Source organism: Saimiri boliviensis, chromosome 10 (genome assembly GCF_048565385.1).
Source record: "Saimiri boliviensis isolate mSaiBol1 chromosome 10, mSaiBol1.pri, whole genome shotgun sequence".
Classification (NCBI taxonomy): domain Eukaryota; kingdom Metazoa; phylum Chordata; class Mammalia; order Primates; family Cebidae; genus Saimiri; species Saimiri boliviensis.
The window spans coordinates 110,123,670-110,149,810 of record NC_133458.1 but is presented as its reverse complement, the minus strand read 5'-3'; the positions used below and the strand labels follow the sequence as shown (position 1 = coordinate 110,149,810).

The 26,141-nt window shown below is 50.7% G+C and overlaps 1 protein-coding gene across 11 annotated transcripts in view; it reads right to left on the bottom strand.

Moving 5' to 3' along the window:
- TNS3 (tensin 3) overlaps positions 1 to 26,141 on the bottom strand; it is a 313,618-nt gene that overhangs the window by 83,753 nt on the left and 203,724 nt on the right. For all 11 annotated transcript variants that reach the window (XM_074379714.1, XM_003930795.4, XM_010341376.3 and 8 more), the window contains one exon: positions 609 to 1,865. In XM_074379714.1, the coding sequence (XP_074235815.1) occupies positions 609 to 1,865 (1,257 nt within the window). The remainder of the gene's footprint in view (positions 1 to 608; positions 1,866 to 26,141) is intronic.

Sequence of the window (26,141 nt, the reverse complement as noted above, 5' to 3'; positions counted from 1 at the left end):
CATGGTAGAAACTCTTGTGGAGCCCAGGCCTCTGCCCAGCTGCTGCCTTCCACAAACAGTCCCCACACACCACCATGGCCAGCACCGACACGTTGTACACCATGACTGCTTGATCACTTCCATGTGCCACAGCTGTCTCAGGGCTCAGCAGTCTTCTTGATGCCCAACCTTCAGCCCCACTGAAGTAACTGGCGTTCTTCCACAAAGCCCTGACCCACACCACAGGGGCAGAGGTCAGCACGCTTCCTTAGTTAATCCACTAACTTTCACGAAGGGAGAATGGTTTCACTGTTGGGCCCATTCTGCAGCGAAGGCATGGCCAGCCCTTTCCAGCAGAGTGCATGCTGGCCCTGGCCCTGTGCTGATGTTAACAGAACAGCAGGCTTTCTGTCCGGCTCTTCCCACCCTCCGATCTGCCACCAAGGGACCACGGCAGCATGACAGCATTTGGATCCTAGGCCAAAATTCACGAGAGTCGAAACTGCAAAAGAAAGCTAACCTACTAGGCTGATTTCTCATCACACGTCAGCCTCCCGTGGAGCACCTCCCGTGGAGCACCTCCCGTGGACCACCTCCCGTGGACCACCTCCCGTGGAGCACCAGCTCACCTTGACGCCCGGAGGTCCTGCTGGTGCCCTCTGCTGTGTCAGGTAGCCTGCTGCTTGGCCGGAGCCCGCCTCCCATGCTGTCCGGAGACGCAGAGCCATTGGCCTGGCTACCGAGGGCGTTCATGTGGGTAGGGATGGGCTCAAAGGTAGGATCCAGCTCCAGGATCAGCCTGTTGAGCTGCTCGATGGACTGGTCGATGTCCAGGGTGGGCGAGCCTGGAGAGGGGCCTGTGCTCAGCTCTGAGCCGGCTCCATTCACAACTTGGTCGCCTGGAAACCTGGGTTTGAACGCTTTGCTGGGAGAGGGCTGCTGTGTGTCGGGGGGATGTGGCCCACTGCCCACACCCCTCTGGACAGCCACCCTGCTGCTGGTACCTCGGGTGGGGGTGAGTGGGATTCTTGGCTGGGCCTGGACAAGGCCAGGGTTGTCTGCAGGGCCTCGGCTCACCAGTCGGGTCTCCCCATCGGGGGCGAAGCTATACTGGTGAGCCACCACCATCTGCTGCTGGCGTACCCAGGTCTGTGTGGAGTAGCTGCTCTGCCCATAGGCCTGCATCTGGGGAGACACCGAAGGCTTCCTCAGCAGGGGCTGGGGCTGCTTGGGCTCTCGACTCCCGAAAGTTCGCTCCCGCTCATAGGGGGCATCCATGCCAAGGCCCAGGTCCGGAACAAGGGTGCCCTGTGGGTCTTCACCAATGTTGCTGCCAAAACCATCAGACAGGAGTGAGTTCTGGCTGCTCTTGTGGCAGGTGAAGGGGCCCAGGTGGGCTGACTGCGGCCCTTCGGAGGAGGACAGGGTCCCAAGGCTGTCCACACTGTGCAGGTCATGGTGGGGCATCTCGTCATCCAGAATGTCCGTCTCCCGGTCCTTCAGAGCAGCGTCTCCATTCACGTGGACCTGAGCCGGCACCACATGGCGGGTCCCGCTGTACTTGCTTCGAGCATCAGTCATTTCCTTCAGGGAGCTTCCAGATTCTTCCAGGCCAAAGCCACTGAGCAGCTGGTCCAACTCGGCCTTCTCCTGGGCGCTCAGGCCCCTCTTGGTTCCCGGAGCCAGGCGCTCTTCCGTCTTATCAGTCCTGGCAGAGGCTGTGGAGTGGCCAGAGTCGCTGCTGACAGACAAGGTGTGGTCACTGTGGTCTGGGCTGCTGGTGGCCGGGACGGCCTGGGGGCCCCCTGGGATGCCAGGATCCGAGGAGCTTTTCTTCCTCACCTTCGCGTAAAGGCTGCCATCAACAGGGCCCTGCGTGTGTAGCACTGCGGGGGAGAAAAGCAGAGAGAGGGTTTCAGTCAGGGATGAAAGCCAGCCTCACACCCTCGGAATGAGCGTGTGCGTTTGTCTGAGCAAAGAAATGGATTCAAAAGATGACTAACAATAAACAGGGACAAAGACTCTCTAAGATCACAAAGTTCTACACATCCTCTGGAGCAGGCCAATGCAAAGGAATGCAAATAAACAAACATCTTCAGGCACTAGAATCATTTCCACCTTTCCATGCAGAGCAAACTGTCATTCTGAGCTCTGGGATTCTTCACCTTCTGAATCATCTTGCCTTGAGGGCTCAGTTAGTTTCATCATGATTATGAATGCTGAACCAGGCTCAGCTCATAAATCCCTGCAAATGGACTGTTCATCCTACACAAACAGCTTCCATCTATAGACCTGTCTAACATTTGTTGAGCATCAGTTAGGGGCCAGGTAGCAAATTCTTATGAAATTGAATGTCTTGGTGGAACCCCATCTCTATTAAAACACAAAAATTAGCCGGGTATGGTGGCACACGCCCACAGTCCCAGCTACTCGGGAGGCTGAGGCAGGAGAATCACTTGAACCCGGGAGGCAAAGGTTGCAGTGAGCAGTGCACTCTAGCCTGGGCAACAGAGCAAGACTTTGTCTCAAAACACACACACACACACACACACACCCACACACACACACACATCAACAACAACAACAAAACTGCACATCTGCTCAAATGTCAACATGAAATTCAATGAAAAGAGAAAGTGCGAGAATTGACTGCCCTTCCCGTCTGGAGCAGCCTCTTTGGGCCGAGCAGGTGCCTGGTGAATGTCTCAGGACCACAGACAGATGAGACTGACTTGCATGCACTCATTTCCATACATGGAATGTCAGGAAAATAAAACTTGGAATTAAAATGTGGGCAGGAAGGACTCCATGTTTGGGTCCCCTTCCACGAACACTCCCTTCATGGAAGCTGTTTTCGTCTCCTGGATTTCCCCTCTGGAGTCCCCTTCCACACTCTCTCGTGGAAGCCTGTCCTCCCCTCCTAAAGTCTGTATCTCTCTCTGTTCCCTTCCACTCAGTGTGGAAGCTGCTTTCCTCTCCCGGATTCCATCTTTCTGGATTCTCTCACTCAGTGTGAGAGTTCGCTGTTTCTTTCTCTTTCCTTCTCCTGTTTCTCTCTCTCTAAATAAATCACTTCCTAAAATCAAAAAATAAAAAATAAAAATAAACAAATAAAGTGTGGGCAGGGAGGGCTGAGGCTTCGGCTGCTATTATTAATCATGGCCACGGCGCTGGCATGCAGGGACTCCCGAGCCTCGGTCTGCTGACTGGCCAGCTGCCGCAACCACACATGGTGGGTCCTTGCCAAGAGCCTCCTAAAATAAGCTGGAGTTTGTAGTCAGCACATGCCTTACCCCGTGGGCCTCCCCCACCTTCTTCGACTTTCTCAACTATGAAATGGCAGGCATTCCACAGCCAGGGAGCTGCTGCTGGTGGTGGGAAACCCACGCTTTGTGGGCACCTGGAGTTTGAGAGACGAGAGCCACCACCTGACAGTGGCCACCGAGCCTGGCCCAGGAGCCCTCTGGAGAGACCTCCTCTAAGCATGTGCCTCATAGCCCCAGGTTCCAGGCTGATGTGCCGCCACGGTCAGTGTCTGCTGGCTTTTTTGAAAACACCGGGACAACGTGTTGGGACAGAGCCCCGAGAGGTACTTGGGTGTGGTGCTGAAAACGCGCCCACGCCAGGCTCTCTTCTTGTTTCAACCGTGCCCAATGGAAAGCACGCAGAGGAGTGGGGAGAGGGGATTGTGGACACAGGGTGTGGGTCCGTCTGCAGTGGCCCTGACTCCCATCCTAAAGTCAAGCCCAGGGGAGGGAAGGTCTGGGAGTAGAAATGCTACACAAAATGCTGCAAATAACCCAAGTCTTCAAGGCAGGGGACGTGATGACAGGACATATGCCATGGGATTCATTCAAGTATCGGCCTCAGGGACCGCTGCTGTTTTCTAAGTACCTCTTATTGACAGGACAGGTGCGTTGTGCATTTTCTCTAATTTTCACAACATGATCTATGTTGTTTTTCCTTGTTTATCTATAAGGACCTGAAGCTCAAACAGAATAAATAACTTGCCCAAGGTCAGGCAGCTGCTAGGAGGTGGAGGTGGGCCTAGAACCAGGTGCACTGGCCCTGTGTGTTCCTGCTGACCCACTGCCCACCAGCTCAGAGAGCACCAGGAGAGCACACCCCTGGAGGCTCTGTCAGTGGTCCTGCCCGCAAGGAGGAGGCATGGAACTCACATCACTCTGACCAGGCATCAGCAAGTGATAACTTTGAGAGAAAGATGGAAAGCATCTTTCTATCTTTCATTCCATTGAAAGAGAGGATGCATTCCATTTTATAAATGAAAAACCAGGAAACTGAACAGCCTGAATGTCATGACTGGGAATACACACAGAGTAAATGGCGGAATGGGGATCCCATCTTCAAGGATAAAGGGAAACAGCCATCTCTGAAGCCCGGGTCAGGCTTCAGACCAGGCAGAGACTAAAACACCTCCGACACCCAGCTCTGTGTAAATTAAACAAAAGAACACCTGGAAAGACTGGACTAAATTATAAGGCACGTGCAAATATGACCTCTACAATTTCAAAAATATAAACTACAATCCATTTGTTTATGCAATCACTAGGTGACTGTGCAGTAGAGTGGTCCCTTGAAGAAGCTCTGGCATCATATGAACACCGGTTCAAATCCCAACTCTATCCTGAGTCCACCCTTCAGATTCCACCAACCGGTGCATTCACCTTGACCTTCAGCTTCCCAGCTATATAAAATGAGGGTGTGGTTAGATGGTATGTAAAGGTTGAGCTGAGAATTAAATGGCATAGCACACGGGTGAGTGTCTTTATAGACCCTGAGTAAACATCAAGTTAATTTGGTTTCTGTTTAGATTCCCTGTTACCAGGAAAATTGAACAAATGTAAGACCTGGTAAATCCTTCTCGCGTGTTCTCAGGGTGTGAGAAGGAGAGAAGGAGGCGCTGATAAACGGCTCCTGCTCCGTGAGAATGACAGAGACTACTCCCCTTCCCCACAATGGAGGGCGCTGCATGGCCCTCAGCCCGGTCCCATCCACGCTTGGCGGGCAGCCAGGACACACACAGCAGGGTCACACAACGCAGGGCATGAGCCTGCCCATTACAGTCACAGATTTCACGCTGCTACATCTGTATATTTATGACTTCCTACACCCTTCTCCCTAAATCTAAGTTAAAATCAACTGGCACAATGACTTTTTTAAAAAGCCCAAGATTGAATCCAGGAGGCAGAGGTTGCAGTGAGCTGAGATCGTGCCATTGCACTCCAGCCTGGGCGACAGAGCCAGACTCCATCTCAAGAAAAAAAAAAAAAAAAAAAGGCCGAGAATGAGATGTAAAAAAAAATTCCTCTAATCTAAATTAAAATGCTGTCAAAAAGTGCTTATTAATCAGTCTGAGGTAGAATCCTCCAGCTAGCTCCCTAGTACATGATTAGAAGGCCCTGTACAAATGGTAAGGCACAGGGATAGTCCCTCTCCCAGGGGGTATGAATAATCCTATTTGATTAGTACTAGAAATCTTAAAATAATAATAGATGTGTTAACAAGGACACCATTTCCATTACCATTGACTAAACACTCGATCTATGCCAAGTTCATTCTGAGCATTCAGAGCAGGGTCTCGCCAAATCCTGACAACCCGGGTGGCATTCAATCACCTTCCTATTAACACATGGGAGCACAGCCATGGGACAGAGAGGATGCAATCCAGCCTTGTCTAGCGCCAAAGACCAGGCTGGACTCTTCCTAAACTTCCTGCTACATACATAGGTTTTCTCCTACATCAGAAAATGCCCAATGAGTGTTAAATGTACAGGAAAAGAATATGAAACATATCAAGTGAATCCCACAACAGGACTGGTCAAGCTTCTGTATCACTTTGTAGGAGCACAGATCTTTCTAAAGGTGCAGAGCTCCGGACAGGCTCTCCCAGCAGCTTCACCAGCAACCCCCTGCACCCATACCTTTGTGGTCTTGAGTAGGGGAAGGGGAGTCAGCCTCAGCGAGAGAGAAGAAGGGGCCTCCGGAATGCATGCTTCCTATTCTGTTTTCTCGTAAAAGGCTATCACTTTGCAAAAGGAAGGACTTGAACCTCAGTTGAACAGAGGAGATGGCTGTTTCCCTTCAACCTTGAAGATGGGATTCCCATTCCGCCATTTACGCTATGTGGGTTCCTGGTCATGACATTCAGGCTGTGTTCAGTTTCCTGGTTTTTCATTCATAAAATGGAATGCTTCTTATCTTTCAATGAAATGAAAGATACAAAGATACTTTCCATCTTTCTCTCAAAGTTATGATAACTAGAGAATACAGACATAAAGTATCCAGCTCACAGGCTCCAAATAAGGTAACCCATAATTACTATTAAAGGCTCTTCCTACATTGGACAGGGTCTGGCCTCTGCTCCCTGGGCCTATCTCTTCTCTGCCTGCCCTGTTCCCAGCAGTCCACTGCAAGCACACACCTGCCCCGGGGCCCTGGCTCCTGTCCTTCTCTGCATCTCATCTCCTCAACAGGTTCAGCCCTGACCACCCTTTCCTCACTGGGTTTTTATCCACAGCACATACCAGCATTCAGCAGAACTGCACCTTTACCCGCTGGAACTCCAGCTCACTGAGGGCTGGGGTGCGCTTTATTTTGCTCTCCCTTGCACTTCTAGCGTTAGAGAACAGCCTTCTGCACCAAGTGGACATTGAGTGAGAGGCCAAAAGTTTGAGTTTTTTCACACATGACAAAACTTGGGGAGCTATTTTGGAAAGCTCAGCTGCTTTAGCAGGAAAAACAAACAAACAAACAAAAAACCGCTACCAACCAAAACCAAACACACACACAGCCCACAAGGATCTGAAGTCAGAAGGCCCCCTGCAGCCCAGGCGTTCCCACTTTCTGGGTCTCCTCCTCCCAGCCGGCACAGCCAGGTCCCGCCATCCGTGAGAGCCGGAAACAGGACGGCCATGGCTGCTGACCTGGCTGGTCTCCAACTGATAATGAACACAATTGGAAAAGTACCTGAAGTCACCCAATTTAAGGGTTCCAAATAAAAATAAAAATAAAAATAAAAAATTGTGAACCTAAAGGTTAGCCCATATGCTCATGAAGCAGGAAGCATGGGCCAGAGATCCAAGGGACATTTGAACATCATCCGGCCACAGTGTGCTCGGAACCAGGGGTACAAAGATGAATGGGACGAAGCCCTGGCTTCGTCCAGGTGTAATCCAATGGCACCGTGCTACCTGCCGCTTCCAGTCTCCTTTATCCTCTCGCCACCTGTGTGGCTGGCGTTTCATTGCTCAAACCTACACAGTTCCAAATGGCAGGTCTGAGTACACATCTGTCTTCTGAACTCTGTATCGTCTAACTTCTCACCTATGGAAAGAGCTTGATCTAAACACTTGCTCCCATTATTATGCTTTCTAAGACTCAATGCCAAAGCTGCAGGATGAGAGCAATATAAAGAGAGTCCTTACTAGAAATGAAACCTAACAGGGGCGTGGAAGTAGGGTCACTGCATGGCTGACTGCCAGTCTCGCCAATGAGAAACCAAACAGGAACCCACACCCTGTTGTTTGCAGCCACCAAAGGTACAGGTCCATCATTAAAGGATACCCTCCTTAACTGATGGCAGAATGCTACTGATAATATGGTTCTGGTTTGGAAAAGTGGTGTAAAAAGTAATTTTCTGCATCCAGACCAGAGAAATGACACAGCCAATAAAACTTCCATCTGTGGTTTCTAGGCATGGGCTGTGGATGAGGTTCCTGATGTCCTGAGCTCCTAGGAGCAGGGAGGGTGAGGAGCCCCCACCCGCTGAGGGAGGCTGCAGGGCTTCAAGTATCTGCTCTGTCTCTGGCACCTGACGTGCTATCAGGGATGCCACTGCTATGAAGGAGGTAGTAGGGTAAGGACAGAGTTCTAAAAGGTGGGGTCCTGCTGCTCGTCTGCCCCTTCGATCTTTGTATATAATTAACATATTTTAACATTTTGCTTCCATCTCAAAGGAAGCGTGGGGAAGTCCAAATCAACCATCATTCTGCAAATTCAAAACCTGATCCCAGAGTATGAGGAAGTAACTCATGGGATCCCACAGTTTTTCAGCTGCAGATGCAGGAGGAAAACCTTTCTGCATCTCAGTCCAGGGTACATCATCCCATTCGGCGTCCCCTTTCCTTCTGCGCTGCCACCAGCCCCAGCCAACCTGCACCCAGGACCTCCCCTCCCAAGGGAGCCTGTCCACTGGCTAGCAACGATTTCCTCGTGGCCAGGTCCTAGTTAAAAATCCAACAAACATAAATACGGCTCTGCACGACTTCCGCTGCATGACATACCAGGGAGGTTTATCGCCTGGCAAAGAACCAGAAGGAAGAAAATATAGAGCATACGTTCTCGTCTTCTTGGAGGACCTGCAGCAACAGCCACTTCCTCACCCGCCCTCCCTGCGGGAAATCCTTCTCTCCCCCTGCTTCCGAGACGTGGCTTTCCCACAAGGAGACAAGAGGGTAAGAGGCACTCAGTATTTCAAAAATCAGCCAAAAAATGGAGAAAACAAACAAAAAAAATGAAAACATCCCTTCCATTCTTGCTGAAAACAGGCCAGCCAATGCCCGCTGTGCTCCCAGGCATGCTAGCCAAAGGGACAGCTGACCTGACACTTCAGCACCCTCCATCATCGATCACTCAGCAACCAAAAATATGAGTCGCTCATCTGTAATGCACTGAAGTGTCCACTGGCCCTGCTTCCAACAGAAAGTTGGTTTGAAGCAAAGGAAGGAGAAATCTGACAGATTTACAAGGTGACATGGAACCTTTCCTTTTTCCGGGTACCGACACCAAGAATCCCATGTTCTATTTTTGTGACAGGTGTGCTTAAAAAGTAACTTTTCATTTCAAAAGGACTAGCAGTATCCTCCCTGTAATATTTTAGTTTCAAAGGAGAAACTAGAAAAGTCTTTTCCATGAAAGATGGTAATTGCCTAAGCACTTGCTATGATTGCTAGTCATCAATGGGGATTGAAAAGCAATATTCAGCCCAGTCCCAATGATGTTCTGGAGAACAGACCAGCCCCCTTGAGGAACAGAGAGGAACAAGAGATGGAAAGGGTGGTAGGCACGTTTTATGGCATCTGAACAGACAGATCCACAGAGGCAAGGGAGAGACGGGTGGCGTGTGAGAAGGCATCCGCCAATGCTGAAGCGGCCACCCTCAGGTGAGGCAGGTGAGGCCGTGGGAATTGCCGCCTTCATCACCAGAAGAACAGAGAGCCTCCTGGAAACACCTCTCTCCCACAACTCAACTGACCTCCTAAAGACAAGCCCACCACGCAAGCTCCTTCTGTGCGCCCAGCACGCTGTCAGACCCCAGGAATCCCACTCGGTTCCCAAAGCAATCCTGTGAAACAGGAAACACGAAGTCCGTCCTACAGATGAGAAATCAGAGGCTGGGAGAGTCTGCGCCAACATTTAATATTTTTTTTTACAAGCCTACTGAATGGAACACCTGAAATTTAAACTGGCCTCTCTCCAACTCCAAAACCCACGCTTTCCATTCCTTGAAAATGATGAACTTCTAATCCTAATCAATCGCCTCTGTATTTCACAGAGGAAACATCTAGAGCAAGACACGCACACACACTCACACTCATATACACCTCACTCACTTTCCAGAGACTATTAAAGCACTTTGTGCTTTCCTCCCTAGCTCCTAAAATGATTCATTATTGGGGACAGACCCCACAGCCACTGCAGTGATGGTGAAAAGTTATGTTCCGTTTTTTGAAGCAAGTGCATTTCTATCCTCACGGTTAAGGGATCAGGTGCTGTTCTTAGCATGGACTCTTCAGTACCCCCACACACCCGTGGTACCAGCAGCCCCACTGGGGTCAGGAGCCCTGGATATGTGAGAGGTCCTGCCTGCACCTGGAGCACCATGGGGAACAGGTGGCTTCTCCAGACACAGCCAGAAACTGTCCTGCCTCCAGGTCACCCTCAAATGACTCACTTGGGGCCGCCCAGCTCAATCAATTCACCCCAAACCGTCCCAATAAGCGGAGGCAATGGATGATGTCGGCAGCCACAAGTCCCCATGGGAGGCTCTGACAACCACAGCCCAGGGAAAGTGCTGAAGATGGAGAAGCTTCGCTTTCAAGAACAAGCGCTCATCTGCAGGCAGCCTCCCGGAGGGGTCTCAAGGACCACGCTGAGTGAACGCTGCCAGACTCAAAGGGCTCAACTGTACCGCTCCATGTAGGTGACATTCTGGGGTGGAGACACTGTGTCTGGACACAGATGGGTGTGGTCAGGCCCAGGAGAAGAATGGAGGCTGCAAAGGGTGGAAGGAATGATTTGGGCAATAGAGATATTTGCGTCTTGATAATGGTGGGAGTGTCATGGCATAATGTGTATCAAACTCAGACAACTGTACACTAAATAGAGCAAATTTTACTGCATGTAAATTGCACCTGAACTAAAACCACCACCGTGAGGTCAAGACAGAAATGAGATGAACAGCAAACTAGGCCCCAACCTGAGCTGGCTCCGCTTGATCTCCTTCCTTCCTCCCCTCTCCCCCCTCCTCCCTTTCCTCCTCTCCCCCCTCCTCCCTTTCCTCCTCTCCCCCCTCCTCCCTTTCCTCCTCTCCCCCCTCCTCCCTTTCCTCCTCTTCCGCCTCCTCCCTTTCCTCCTCTTCCGCCTCCTCCCTTTCCTCCTCTTCCCCCTCCTCCCTTTCCTCCTCTTCCTCCTCCTCCCTTTCCTCCTCTCCCCCCTCCTCCCTTTCCTCCTCTTCCTTCTCCTCCCTTTCCTCCTCTCCCCCCTCCTCCCTTTCCTCCTCTCCCCCCTCCTCCCTTTCCTCCTCTTCCCCCTCCTCCCTTTCCTCCTCTCCCCCCTCCTCCCTTTCCTCCTCTCCCCCCTCCTCCCTTTCCTCCTCTTCCTTCTCCTCCCTTTCCTCCTCTTCCTCCTCCTCCCTTTCCTCCTCTTCCCCCTCCTCCCTTTCCTCCTCTTCTCCCTCCTCCCTTCCCTTCTCTTCTCCCTCCTCCCTTTCCTCTTCTTCCTTTTCCTCCTCTTCACCCACCCCTCCTTCCTCCTCCTCCCTCTCTTCCTTGCCCTATTCTCCCTTCAAAGGCCTTCCCTCCTCTTCCTAACTCCACGAGACAATGGAAACCCTCTCTCCCTGGGATTCCCTTTGCGCCTCATTGTCGCATAAAGCAGCTTTTGACATTTCCATTGGAGTGATTCATGTGCACATCTTCCCTCCCCTTCTAGACTTTCTCGTATCATCCAGGCTTGAGTCCTGGCTTGATCATAGCTGTGTGACTTCAGATGAATCACTCAGCCTCTCTGTGCCTCACTTTCCTTGTCTGTAGAGAAGCAACCTGTAGAAGCGGGTGTTTGCTGATGTCAGTTCCAGGGATCACTAGGATTCAACAAGAAAGGCATGGCACACAGCACACATAGGTCAAACCCTCCTTTCTGTGCTTTACCCCTCCCTGGTCAAGTGAAGAATTCCCAGAACTCACATGTGATTCATGTGTAGACGCTCTGGGTGCAGAGCTGAGAAACAGGAGTGCTCCATGAACACCTAATCAGTGAGTACACAGAACACAGGTCCACCGACCTGCCGCCTCGGGAACTACACGGAGGAATTGTTCTCTAATATAAAGCTACGGTAAACGATGGTTTTAAAAAGCATATTCAAAAGTTCCGTAAGCCATTTTTTAATAGGACTCAAATTATCCCAGGCACCAATTTTGCTAACCGTCCACACCGTGCGACTTTACGGCTAAGCTGCCCGCTCAGGCTCTTACCAGCTGTAGAACTGTTTTCCCATCCACACTTTTTCTGTGTCTTTGGTGACTGACAGCAATGATGGGAAAAGCAGCACTAAGAAGCTAAATGAGTAACCACTGTCTCCAGTGCACTCTGTACCTACTGCCTCATTTGAGGCTCAAAGCAAATTCAGAAGGGGCATGGATTCTCCTCTGCTGAAGCCACGAGGCTAGAGGGCTACAAGGGACCGGAGCAAGCCCGGCTTTCACAGGGGCAGGGGTGAGGGTGATCTGGCAGGTCCCATCATGCACACCCAGGGTTCCCATCACTACATCGCTGCACCTCCTCTCAGCAGTGAGAGAACACTTCTCCTGGATTCGCTTAGTCCACTGACGGACGAGCCATGGTGCCAGTGCTGGACTTGTGAGTTTTCCAGCAGACCATTCGGTTGATGGGTCTGGGGCTGCACAGTGCGGAACAGCCAGCGGGGGTTTCAGTGCTGGTGAGGACGGGTGCTGACGGAGTGCCTGGATTTCAGGCTCCCAAGCATGGAAGAGTCCATCACCAAGCCAGGAGGGCTGAAAACTAGGCTGTGGCCCAGAGCACAAGGAAGGGTTGAATGGGGTTAACAATGAGGCAGGGAGCATTCTCGCTTATTCAGCCAGGAGGGGAGGTACAAATAGCCCTGGCAGTGTCCCAAGGGTACCAGCTTCCTGGAGGCCTGCTAGGGGCTGCAGGCACAGAAAGACCTTCCCAAAGTCAGGAGGTGATGTCGGAGCCAAGAGGTTTCTTCTTAAGGGGACTTGTGTTATCTTACCCATCGCATACGCAAAAATCACTCTTTTTTCCATGTGGACATTTATAATTAGAGTGGGTATAATCTCTCACTAAAACAAGGTTTGCTTTAATTTTAATACAATAGAATTCTGACTCTCTGCTAATTAATAATTTTTGGAGTTTTATTAAATCATCTTCCATTCCAGAGAAAAATCAAGAGCTAAGAAATGAGGACTACACTTGGGTCTTTGAGAACACTGCTTTTCGTCTACTACATCAGAGACTCTATGACTTTCATATATTTCAGGATAGAATGAAATGTGCCCTTTTCCTCTAACATTTTTTTTAATATACAAAAAATAAAAGATGGTAATAAACTCTACTCTGTAGGGACAACTCTTTCTCTCCTTAGGCAGAATAACTACATTCTAAGGCATCGGTCCCTTGGCGCGTCAGTTTCACCTTGAAGGTGAACTCCTTCCCAAGTCCCAAACCAGTCCCTTCCCAGGCCCCAAACCCAAATCACCCTCTGAGCTCCCAGGAGGGGAGGCTGCGGGGGCAGCACCAGGACACCTTGCTGAGACTGCCCAAGGGCGCTGGAAAACCCCTCCCTCTGGAATAAAGCGGAGCTCCTTGCTTACACTTTCTAAAAACCAGGCAGACTGTAAATTCTTGGAGAAATACAGAGCAGGAACAAGTAACAAAAGCAAGAACTGGAGCGGAATCTTCCACACAGAAATGCCTGCCCAGCCACAAACCACCTCTCCGGGAAGGGAAGGCGTCCCACTGTGGAGCAGGAGCGACTCAGGAGCTGGGCCAGATTCCAAGCGCTCCCATGGTCTCCTGGGCGAGGTTCCGGAATGTGGCGATTAAGGAGCGCTGGGCTACGAGTGGGGCTGTGTCAGGCGTGTCCCGGACACCGCCAAGGTGCCCCACAGCCTCACTGACAGCATGGCAGGCCAGGGTGGCTCCCCAGGCAGACCTCTCACACCAGCACGCCGGTGCAGGCTCAGCATTCAGCAGGCACCTATCTCAGACCTCTGACCAGGGAGCCCAGTTCCCTTTTGGGCACTCCTAACTGTGAAAACACTGGGTCCCAAGCTCAGAGGGAAAGAGGAGGTCCTGTCGGCTATCTGAGGCCACCCATGCCGGCCAGCCACGGAGGCAGCTCGCAGACACATCAGACCATCACTGAACTCTTCCCCAAAAAGAAGTCAGTAAGTTAAAAGTCCTGCAGCTTGCAAACCAATAAAGGCATTCCTGGACGAGTCCTGAGCAACATTCCTTCTTGCCTGGTTAAAGCATCCATTCTGCTGATTATTCCACTCCATGACACCCTCTCCTCCTGGCTAGCACCAGCTCTCTCCCTCTGGAAGTCTTGGCGAGTAAGTAAGTCTCACCACGCATGCAGCTCAGTTTCAGGTCTTTGTAGCCTAATGGAAGCCACACAGATACACACATGCACACACACACACACACACACACACAGGCAAACACACATGCATGCACACACAGGCACGTGCGTGCGTGCACACACACATTCACCTACAAATGCTCCCTGCTTACCTTCCTTCAAAACAGCCCAGCGGCTCTCTCGGTCCGCACCTCTGAGCCCACTTTTCTTTGATGCAGCCCTTCACAGCAGGACAGTGGCATGCCAGGGAGCAGGTATGTGTGCCACCTCCTCCCCAGGCACCTGGCTTCCCGCTAGTGTAGAAGGTAAAAGATCTCCTTGCTTATGCAGGGACTTTGATTCCGCCAAAAAGGCCAGGGCAATGTAAACACGAGGGTGGGGCTTGGTGCACTCGGGTTGAGTGAAATTTGAACTCCGGAGGCTGAGGAGGGGTGGGGTAAGGAGCTCCTCCTGGGAGTCCCTCACCAGGCTTCTGCATTCACTGCTGAGCATTCTGAACTGATGTCCGGGAGCCAACACCAACCCACGTGGCTTACAAAGCACAGTTTCAGCCTCCTTTTGCTTTCTTCAAACTAACCAGGCAGAAAATCTCTGCACACATGCTCCATCTCCTGGGAGCTGTCTCTGTCTTTTGTGCGGGATGTGGCTGAGAATACAGCATGAGTGTTCACTACACACAGCATATTTTGTGTGGTTAGCCCAGACCTCCACGTTCTGTGTTCAGTGTAGCAGATCCTTTTCATCTCAGACCTCATAACATTCAACGTAGGTGGACTTCAGCCAGTGGCTTACTCTCTGCTTTGGCTCAGCATGGGCCACTGTACCAACCACATGCTTTTACTCTTTAAATGAACAGAGCATGCCACAGCAAACAAGCAACAGCCCATTTTGATGCCTTCAGGTTCCGACAGCACAATGGAAACCCTTTTAAAATCACCAATCAGCCATCCAGGGGAGACAGGATATACCTGGGCTGTAAGAGCGGGCAGAGGGTAACAAGACTTTAATAAATCACCTGAGATGGCCACGACGGCGTACGTCGCTTACAGGAGGTTAAGATAAAACTCAGTACACCCCTGGGAGAAAGAATCTCTTTTATGATGAGACATAATGCACTCATTGTGCAAGAAGTTCTATTAAATTTGGTATCCTTTAAAGGGTATTGGCTAACCCATCTTCCTATCAAGAAAACCGAAATTATTGTTACCACTCTGCAAATGACATGATCGCTGCAGTAAAGGCAGTGACTCATTTACCACAAAATAGTTTGCTTTAAAGAATACACATCAAAAGAAAAGAGATTAGGAGCAGTGAACACAATGCAGTGAATGTCTGTGTCTCTCTCCCAAGCATCCAGGGTCTTGCCAAACTGCAGCTAACTCTATGTCTAGAAATGGCTAGGGAGTCCCGGCCTCCTACAGGATACAAATCTTAAAATCAGACCATTGTATTGCAACACTGCGCAAGAAAAGCCACAGCCGAGGTACCTTCATCCATTTCCAACAGAAGCAGCAGGATTAATTACACGTTAAAAAGGAGTGTTTCCTTTCATGTTGCTCTGGGTTGGGTTTGATTTGGGTGGGGTTGGGGTTTTTTGTTGTTTGGTTTTGTTTTTGGTGGCTGAGGGCGAATTTTCTCCATGTGGATGACAGCTTTGTAAACGGGCTGCCACAAAGCTTCGTGAATTTGCGGCAACGGGCACCCACTGGTTTTCACATCTTGTTTATGTAGCTGGCAGCCGCTGAGCAGGCAAGCTCACTCAGAAGTTCCCTGCTAACGGGTCTTGATTACATGGAGCCTGTTCAGGCTGTCAATATTAACTTCTTTTGAAACAACGGGGTCTTTGAAGCTTTGCTGATGTTTGGCCAGAAGGCAGCTCTGTGGCTCAGAGTGTTTTAAAAGGCCCCAAGCCTTTTCACCCTGAAGGGTTGTAATTTTGTGCAGGAGGCTGGCCAGTTGCCCCTTAGTATATGCAGGTGATTGGTTCCAAGACACCAGCATCCCCCAATCCCCCTTCAGCCCCCATGAGTGAGCCAGATCTGTGCATACTCAAATCCTGCAGTCGGCCTTGAGGAACCTGAGTATAGGAAAAGTGGGCTCTCCATATACACAGGTTTCTCATCCTAAATACGCTGCATTTTCAATCTGTGTGTTGGCTGAAAAAAAATCTGCATATAATGGACTCGCACAGTTCAAATGCGTATCTTTCGAGGAACCGCTGTGTAGCTAATGAAGAAAAGACTTGCTGAGTTTCCCAAGTATCTCTGAACATAGCAAGTGGGACAGAAGGCTGGCAGAATGTTTACTGCCGCTCCTATCTGGGAGTCCCTAAAGGCAGAATAAACTTCCAGAATGGGAAGCCAATTAGAAGGATGGGAAAAGACGTGGAAATTTCCAAAAGTAGTAGGAAAAATCAGAGGTATAAGAATATCCTAAGGCCGGGCCAGGTGCGGTGGCTCACGCCTATAATCCCAGCACTTTGGGAGGCCAAGGCGGGAGGATCATGAGGTCAGGAGAGCAAGACCATCCTGGCCAACATGGTGAAACCCCGTCTCTACTAACAATATAAAAATTAACCAGGTGTGGTGGTGCGCACCTGTAGTCCTAGCTACTCGGGAGGCTGAGGCAGGAGAATTGCTTAAACCTGGGAGGCGGAGGTTGCTGTGAGCCGAGATCACACCACTGCACTCCAGCCTGAAGCCTGGAGACACAGTGAGACTCTGTCTCCAAAACAAAAAAACAACAAAAAAAGACTATCCTAAGGCCAAAACACAGACAAGAATGTTCACAAGCAGCATTATTTATACTAGATGAAAAGTGGGAGGAGCCCAAATGCACGCCAGCTGATAAATGAATAAGCACAGTGTGGCGTGTCCACACAGATGAAGCTTGAACACTTAGGCTGAGTGAAAGAAGCAAATCACAGAAGACCATGCATTGCACAGTACCGCTGAGTGAGACGTCCAGAATGAGGAAACAGAGAGAGAAGGAAAGTGGCTTCGCAGTTGCCAGGGGCTGAGGAAGGGAGGACTGGGAGAGATTGCTAATGAGCACAGGGCTTCTTTTGATGAAGATGTTCTGGAACCACATAACAGCGACAGCTGCACAACCTTGTGAACGTACTAAAAATCAAGGCATTGTATGCTTAAAAATGATTAGAATGGTAAATTTATATGCTATGAATCTGATCTTAATAAATAAAAAATAAGAATTTTCTCAGGCTAGAAATGACATGGTAACAAGGGCATTATTTAGAAAGCAATGGCGACCAGACCAGGGCTTCCACATGCACTCAGGTTTACTGCAAAGCATCTGGGGACAGAGGCAGTCTCCGACGCCTGGGGCACACAGCATTCAAGGAGAAAGGAGACACTCTCTCTTCTCTGTGCTGGTCACCAGAATAAAACCGACGCTGTGATCAGACCATCCTCTAGTGCAGGGTTCCAGGCTGAAAGAAAGCTGCCCACCTGAATCACGAGGTCAGGAGTTCGAGACCAGCCTGACCAACATGGTGAAACCTGTCTCTACTAAAAATACAAAAATTAGCCGGGCATGGTGGCACACGTCTGCAGTCCCAGCTATTCAGGAGGCTGAGGCAGGAGAATCGCTTGAACTCAGAAGGCGGAGGTTGTAGTGAGCTGAGATCATGCTACTGCACTCCAGCCTGGGTGACAGAGCAAGACTCCATCTCAAAAAACGAAAGCTGCCCACCTAGACAGATCCGAGTGTGGCTTCCGAGGAGGCCATTACCGGCACTGCAGGTCAGAAGGTGATGTGCAGGGCCTCCTGTGAAGTCCCTCCTCATGAGAAACACATGAAAGTGACATCTAAATTCACATAGCTTCTGGTAGAAAGTTCTGATTTGAAAACATGACACCACCAACTTTCAACAAATACAGGTCCCTCCAGCCCCTGACCACCCCACTGTCTCCACCGTTTGCTCCTCTCTGAATTGTCTTTCCAAGGACTCATCCTCCTGAGCTGACATCCCTACCCGTCCACCACACTGAGCCTGTGCAATCCCTGCTCCAACGCGGGCCCCTCCCCACCCACCCGGGCAGACAGGGCCATCCCAGGGGCTCTCTGGAAGGGCAGCTGTGTGCCCAGAGGCCGGGAAGCGGCAGCCTGTGCTTCCTCCACTCCATATCTGGACACTTGCACCCAAAACTCATTTCTCTCTGGAAAGCAGTGCCCCTGGCTGCAGTGTTCTCCAGCCCTGGCCACTGCCTCTCACTTCCCAGCCCATCCCCCACACACCCCTGTCTCCCTTGGTCCAGGCTCTCACACTCTCAACACAGGCATTTCTGTCCCTTCCCCTGGGAAACCATCAACATCTGATTGGGGCCGAGACCTTGACTCTTTGGACTTTAAAGAACTTCCTTTGCTTTGACATTAGAAATTCTCACGATATACCCTCAACTACCACCAAACTTTGAAAGCCTCGAGCTCTTGAGGTGTGGCAGCCAGGCCTCTCCCTGATCTCAAAGCCACTCCAGCTCCCTGGCTCCTGCTCCTCTCTGCATGTATCCAGCCCTTCCCTCAGCACAGTGGAGTTGGACCCAATGCATGTTTAACTCCAGCACCAAACTTAAAACATCCACAGCAACACGGATCCCCTGTGCTTCCTCTCCTAACCCATCTAGATGCACAGCACATGCTGTCTCCCTTGCCTGTGGCCCATGTCCATGCCCCCACTGATGTGCACGCCTCTGAAATCACAGAGGCGCTACCAGAGTGGCATCCACACATCACTGAACACACCACCCTGCCCACCCCGCCCACCCCAGCCACCATCCATTGCTAGTGGAGGCTCCTCCAAGCTGTCCCAGCTCTCAACACTTCCACTCCCCAGAGTACTGCCTACTCTCAGGAGACAACCTCGCCTGCCTTCCACAAATCAAGCGAAGTCATAGCCAGCAAACTCACTCCCAGTCTGCTCTCCACCCTTCTCTGCACCCTGACTCCTGCACCAGGCACCCTGCCTTGGACACACCCATGGTGCTCTCAGCCTCCTGCCTCTGTCAGTCCAGTCCCTGCCAACACTGAGCTCGGCACATCGGCAGAAGGAGCATCACAGCCAGCGACCAACCCCCGACTCTTGGCTTCACCACCTAGCCCTCTGACCCCTCAGAGTGTGGTAAAGATGAAATATATTAATGCAAGCTGCGTGCTCAGAAGGTTGGGAGGCTCGTGAGCAGGACTCAGTAAGGGTGAGCTCTGATAACAACAGCCATTAGCCATGCCAGCCCTGTCCTGGCCTCTGCACGGAGCTGTTGCGTCCCATTCAGCTCTGTATCTGCAGCGTCCAGCACTGCTGATGCTCAGTGAGGCAGGGAGGTGATGGAGACTGGGTCCTGAGTCCTATAGAGGCTGCCTGGCGAGCACACGGCCTCTGGTTTTCTTTGATGAGCTTCCCAGAAAGTGACACTCTGCCTTCACTCCCCAGGTGACCTACTGGAATCCTCGGACTTACGATTAACAAGAGAGCGATATCTTACACGTACAGGAATTAAGAATGAACCTCTAATACTAAGAGAAAGATGGTTTCCTCGCAGCCTCTGCCCACCTTCAGGGAAGCCCCCAGAGTGCCCATCACTCCATGGCTCCCCTGCCGATTTTCCTTCTGCCTCACCCTAGTCAGGAGCCCAGCAGAATCCCAGACTCACGGGACCTGCTACGAGTTCAGAGGCAGTGTATGGGCACTGTTGCCACCAATGAAGGACAGCTGCTGATATACTGGCAGAATTCCCACAATCAATCAACTATTTTTCTAACCATTTGGCCTAGTTTCAGTGAGAATATATCCCAGATCACAAATTAGCTCACATTCACACTGATAGAAATAAATACTACTGAATTTTCATGGTGTAATTTTCCATAGACTGTCACCACCATGAATCCTAAATTAATTCTATTTCCCATGGTGGAGTCTCAAAGTCCATAATGTCCAAGGGTACATTTTCCTTGTTAGGCAATCATCACTACGCACGTATAAAACACTGAACACATCTCTGGCTCTTGGTATGTGGAAGAAAACTTCCTGGGGACAGTTGTCCACTCCACCCGGGCCCCATCAACTGGAGGGGGTCCCCCTGCATCCATGACAGGCAGGTGCAGGCAGAGCATGCACAGGACATTTGCTGGGGATGCCCTCCATCTGTCCACAGAAACCTGCTTTCCCAGCTCCTGGGGTCAACGGCTTTCCCTGCACTTTGCATCAGTCTCTCTCGGCCCCTAAAGATTTAAATCTGCGCTCCCAATTCCAGCCAGAGCAACTGTCACGGGGTGTGCACCCTTTACCAGCCTTGACCTTGGCCCCCTCTCCGTGACATGCTCTAATCACACCCCTGGCTCACACAGAAAAGTGGCCAGCCTGTCTCCTACCCTGGTCCACAGCCCTCCACACCAGGCCTCCCTGACAGAGAACCAGGCTCTATGAATATGGCTGCTGTGAGGCAACGAGCCAAGGTGGTCTCGGCTTCGCTCAGCCTGACGTGTGTCCCCATCCAGCACAGTGTCCGCAAGAGGAAAGCAGAGCTGTGGAAACCAGCTTTCATCCACAAAGTTCGTCAGAATTGCTCTGATCAGCAAGATAAACTGAGCAAATCTGAAGATCTCTTAAAGCTCACTTTTCTTATGTAACAGTACAAGCTGCCATTATATGAATCCTGTTTTTCAACAAATAGTTGGATGCTATCTAAAATATCCTCTGCGATCTGTGCTACGTTAAAAAATTTCAGGAAAGAACACACCCACTAGTCCGACACCTATGCCTTCTACCTCACATGCCCTGCCCTCCACGACATCTTAGATTAACAGTTAATGAAATACAACTGCATCCCATCCTTGGACTTAAAGAGAGACTAAGACACGATTCATGTGCAACTGAATGCGTGTTTAACATCAAGTGTCTTGTTTGTCAACATTTAAACATCATATTAATAATGTAAAGTCCCAGAATCAACGGTACATGGCTGGAGTGCCCAACTTTCAATAGCAGAACTCGATCTTTATGCAAATATTTATGCAGAAACCTAATATGAAAAACAGAAAAAGATCAGGGTGGGGCTGGGGCTGTGAAGAGTTCTGGCAGGAGTGGAAGGAGAGAGGATGGGGCTTCTCCTGAAGAACCAACTTGGAATCCTGGAGCCAGAGGCATGGAGTTTGAGAGCTGTTGACCCCAAGAGTGTCATTACTCCCTAGGTCAACGCCAGTGCTGGGAACAGCACCGTAAAAGGCAGGAGAATCATTTGCTTAAAGGGAGTGTGCATGTGGATACTGGTCTCCTAGCCCAAATGGCTGAAAGGGGCCAGAGACGCAGGCCATGAGGGTGCACCTCTGCGTAAGGGTCCCTGTCCCCACAAGGAAAAAAGACCCAAGTCAAAGACTGTCCCATCTACCCCTTTTGAATGAATACCTCCCTTTTCCCCTAGTCATCCACAACCTTTCCCTCCCCTGGGAAGCCCTGGCAGCTCTGCCTTGCAGCACTTCCCAAAGAAAGGAGTAGATGACACAGTCTTGCATGCGTAATCTACAAGGCCTCTGCGGACATGCCTTTAAGCCTGAAAGGGAAGAGTGTGAGCACGCACAAGCCCTCCTCTTCCGGCCAAGGGCTGAGGAAGGTAGTGAGAATGTCCAATGTGCACGTGAGGAAGAGACTGCCTTTCTTCAGTCCAGCCTCATTCTCTCTCACAGTTTGGTTCATTTATCAAATACTTAAAAGTCAGTAGGTGCTCTCCCCGACTTGGCACAAGTGCAATTGCAGGCTCTGCAGAGAGGCAAAAGAAAGTTGCAGCCCCACCTCTTCCTGGCAATGGAGAGAAAGGTTCTGCCCAAGGAAGACACAGATGGAAACTCATCAGGTTTGACTGAGCGCCATTCAGGCAACCTACTCACGTTAGGAGACAGGCAAAAGAACACATCTGGGAAGAGGGGCTTGACTGAGGTGTAACTTGGAAAAGGGTGTCAGCAAGAACTTTGTAAGAAGAATAAGGACCAAACCCTCACTATAGGAAGGTCCACACACACACACACACAGTGCTGCTCACGCTGGGTGTGTCAAGTCTGGCGACTGAGGGTCCCAGGGAGACTATGGGGTTGGAGCCCTCTTCTGGGTTCACATCTCAGGGAATCTACCAGCAGAACAGCCAAGGGTGTAGTCCCCACTGGTGGAAATTAAAGTCCAAAGATCCACAGGTTTGGGGAAGGAATGCAGGGCAGGGGCATGAATCATCGCATGCATGTTGGTTAAGTGGGCGGGGTCACCGAAGAGGGGTGGAGATACTGATCACTAATAGAGGAGAGTGAAAAGAAATTAAGACGCACAGCTCCGAGGCTGGGCACGGTGGCGCATGACTGTAACCTCAGCTCTTTGCGAGGCTGAGGTGGGCAGATCACGAGGTCAAGAGATCGAGATCATCCTGGCCAACATGGTGAAACCCCATCTTTACTAAAAATATAAAAATTAGCTAGCTGGGTGTGGTGGCAGGCACCTGCAGTCCCAGCTACTCGGGAGGCTGAGGCAGGGAGCTGCTTGAACCCTGGAGGCAGAGGTTGCAGAGAGCCAAGATTGGGGCACAGCAATCCAGCCTGGGCAACAGAGCAAGAATCCCTCTTAAAGAAATAAAGAAAAAAAAAGAAGAAGAAGATACAGTAACTGCAGTAAAATAAACAAGTCACTCACCTTCCAGACCCATCTGCATGCACAGGACACCCCATCCAGTGGGATGTCGGGGGCACCCTTCCTTCTGGAAAGCAGAAGAGGCCCGAGGTATGTGTGCTGAGTAGGGGCTGGGGACCCTGAGGACCTGAGACAAATATAGTCAACTCTCAGCACCACTTTTCACTGTCCCAGGGGATGACATTACTTAACTCCTAAGGCCACCATTAGGACACTCATGTGGGCTGATTTCTGCAAACATGTACGGGACGACATACAACTTGAGCCAATTCCTCCGATTCCCGTCAAATTAGAAAAGTAACAAACACTTAACGAGATGGCAGCTTAGGGCCTGGAACAACTTTCTGACTGCCCCCAATGCCACCCTCACTCTTCTGATGGGCCTTATCAGTTTTTAGAAAGTAACACCCACATGACTTGATCCTGGTTTTAACAGAGGATGAGCCTCACACTTCAGACAGGAGGAAGCTGGCGCCCCCCAGGCCACTCTCTCAGGCGACATTCAGGAGGATTTGCTTTTTGGTCATGGGATCACGCCTGCAAGGGGGTCCTTTGGTGTCTGTGGGTCAGAGGCTTGCAGCCTCAGTTCACAATCAAGAGATACAGAGGGAGGAGAGCTGAGGCTCAGGGCAGGCCTACAAGCCCACCTGCCCGTTTCCGTCTCATACAACTTCAGTTGCCTGATGACAGCTGCTTTTCACTGGAGCTACCTAAGCAAGCAACGATTACAAAAACCTGGTTTGGGGACAAGACCAAAAGAAATATTCTTCTGCCTGGTGTAGAATCAAAGCATTCACAGGGTGGCAAACACCATGCAAAGCGCCCTGGAGCAGCTCTGGATGCTAGGGGCAGCACCCCATCTTGCCAAAGAGGATCCAGGCTGCAGACACAAGGCACTGTGTGTACCCAAGCACTCGGCAAAGAGCAGAGCCAGGACGGAAGGATTGATCAGGTGCCAGCAGCCCCATCCTCCACGAAGCTGTCAAAGCTTACTTCACTTTTCCAAATCCTAAAACCCAACGTTATTTTGGGGAGAAAGTTTTCAAATCCATTTTCAAAATGGCAACACTTAAATGGTCTCAGCTTGATCTGATACTTCTTCCAGACTGGCTCTGCACACTGCAGCCAGCGTTTCCTGACTCAGCCTATCCTCATGACAGCCTATTCCTGGAGCTTGGCTCAGCATTCCAAGGTCACAGTATGGCCACTTCAGGACTTATTGTGAAGCCTGCAGAGAAATGTGAATCTCCTCCGTCTGCCTGCTCTATCAGCCCCAAAGCCTGGACTCTGGGAATGTTCATCAAGGTATCCACTTAAAGTGGCAGAGGCCAGGCCTGGCAATGCCGCAACCCTCATCCTGCTCACTCTTGGATTGCTAAGAGGTCCTAGGTCAAGGCAAAGTCAAGGACAAGAGTGACAGAGCAGGCCTTCATGTCCAACCCTCAGCCATTCTTGAAGCTTTCCTGCCGCTTACCCCTTCCTCTAAATCTGTAGTAGAGTCTTACTTATCTACCCCCTAAATACCCCAAAACCCCTACTCTTCACCCCTAGAGCCACATCCAAGTCCAGACTTCCCTCATTTCTTAGCTGGGGAGTCCAGAAGCCCATTCTCTACCATCCTTCCTCTCCAGACTCTGCCTCTCCCAGGGCACTCTCCAGCCCCTTTGTTATCTTTCTGTATCCTCCAGTCACGTGGCTCCTGGGATGCTCACTGTCACCCAGCAAAGGAGCCAGGCTCAGGAAAGGAAGCTGACGTTCCCCCATCTCATGACCCATCACACACAGCACCCATGGCTTTCTCTTGCATACACTAGCCAAGAGGAACACACTTCCACCCCTTGAATATGCCCTGCTCGCCCATGTCCCATACCCAGGGCATGGCATGCCCTGCCTGCATTGCATACCTGCAAAGGTCGTCTTCTTCGTGAATCTCCCTGGATCGTACAGGCAAAGTGGTTGTTTCTCTTCAAGTCTTTCCTAATTCCTGATATACCTCAACTGTGGTACATGGTACACCTTGTGGTGACAACTGATGTACATCTATGTCTTCCCAATTAGGGGTCTGTTCTGTTTCTTTCTCCCTGTGCCCACCCCAGCATCAGAACCATGGCAATTCCCAAGAAAATATGAGATGCATGAATATGACAAATGGCATATAAGATAAAAAAAAAAAAAAAAAAAAAACTCTCACAGTTGGAGGGAGGTCTCTTTAGAGTCCTCCAATTACAACAGGCCACTTTGCAGACTGGGAAAGTGAAAGAGAATGTGGTTTATGAGAGCAAGTAGAAAGTGTTCTGATGGGAGCAGAGGCTCACGCCTGTAATCTCAGCACTCTGGGAGGCTGAGGTGGGTGGATCACAAGGTCAGGAGTTCAAGGCCAGCCTAGCCAAGATGGTAAAGCCCCATCTCTACTAAAAACACAAAAAATGAGCCAGGCACAGTGGCAGGCGCCTGTAATCCCAGCTACTTAGAGGCTGAGGCAGGAGAATCACTTGAACCGGGAGGTCAGAGGTTGCAGTAAGCAGAGATTGTGCCACTGCATTATAGCTTGGGTGACACAGTGAGACTCCATCTCAAAAAAAAAAAAAAAAAAAAAAAAGAAAAGAAAGAAAGAAAGAAAGAAAGAAAGAAAGAAAGAAAGAAAGCAAGCAAGCAAGCAAGCAAGCAAGCAAGCAAGCATCCGGATGGGGAGTGTGGCCACTGACGCAGACGCTCCAGAGACGTCCAGCAGGGAAAATGAAATGTTCGTTCTCCATGGGGCTCAGCAACATGGGGGTCCAGGGCTTTGCAGAGGCTCCCTGAAGAGTGCTGCAGGGAGAATCCTGTCTGGAGAGCCGAGGCCCAATAGTGGGGAGAAAAAGGAAGAGAAGCCATCCTTCATCACTCTGAGCCATGGAGATGAGGGAGTAGTGGGCTCTGTCTACACACTGCCTTCTTGGTGGTGACATTACAAATCCAGGGGCACATATGTTGTTGTGGGTATTCCCTTAGACCATCCCAGCAAGCCTGATCCTGAAAGGGCAGGTGTATCCTGCTAGGGTAAGAAATCCCCCACCCACAGCCCTCTTGTGTGATAAGGAGGTAGGACACCCAGTGAGACTCAGCCTAGTCACAGTCTCAAAGACAAAAGTCAAGGGTATGAGCCCTGTCCTGCATGGTCTCAAACACGAGACACCCTGTGAGCCACAGCTGCCATCGCCAACAGTGTGCAGTGCCAGAAGGCTACCAAGGACTCTGGCCAGTTTCAGTTTTTGATTTCTCTTTGGAACTGCTCCCTTTATGTCTAAAACAGGCTCTTTCGAGGATTAAGATACCATAGTGAGGCTTCCGGCAGGCTCCCACACTGTATGCCTCGGGACATTCTTCCCTCTCCTCGGGGACAGCAACCACCCCAGGGAACACCAACACAACCACCATCCCCCGCAGCCACCACCTGCCAGGACCACAGACCCACGGGGAGACCAGGACTACGAGTGCCTCTCTGTGCTGAAGACAGAGCGTTTGTGATCGCTTGCCCACACTGGAACGGATTCAAGGCCGGCTCCTTTCTGAATA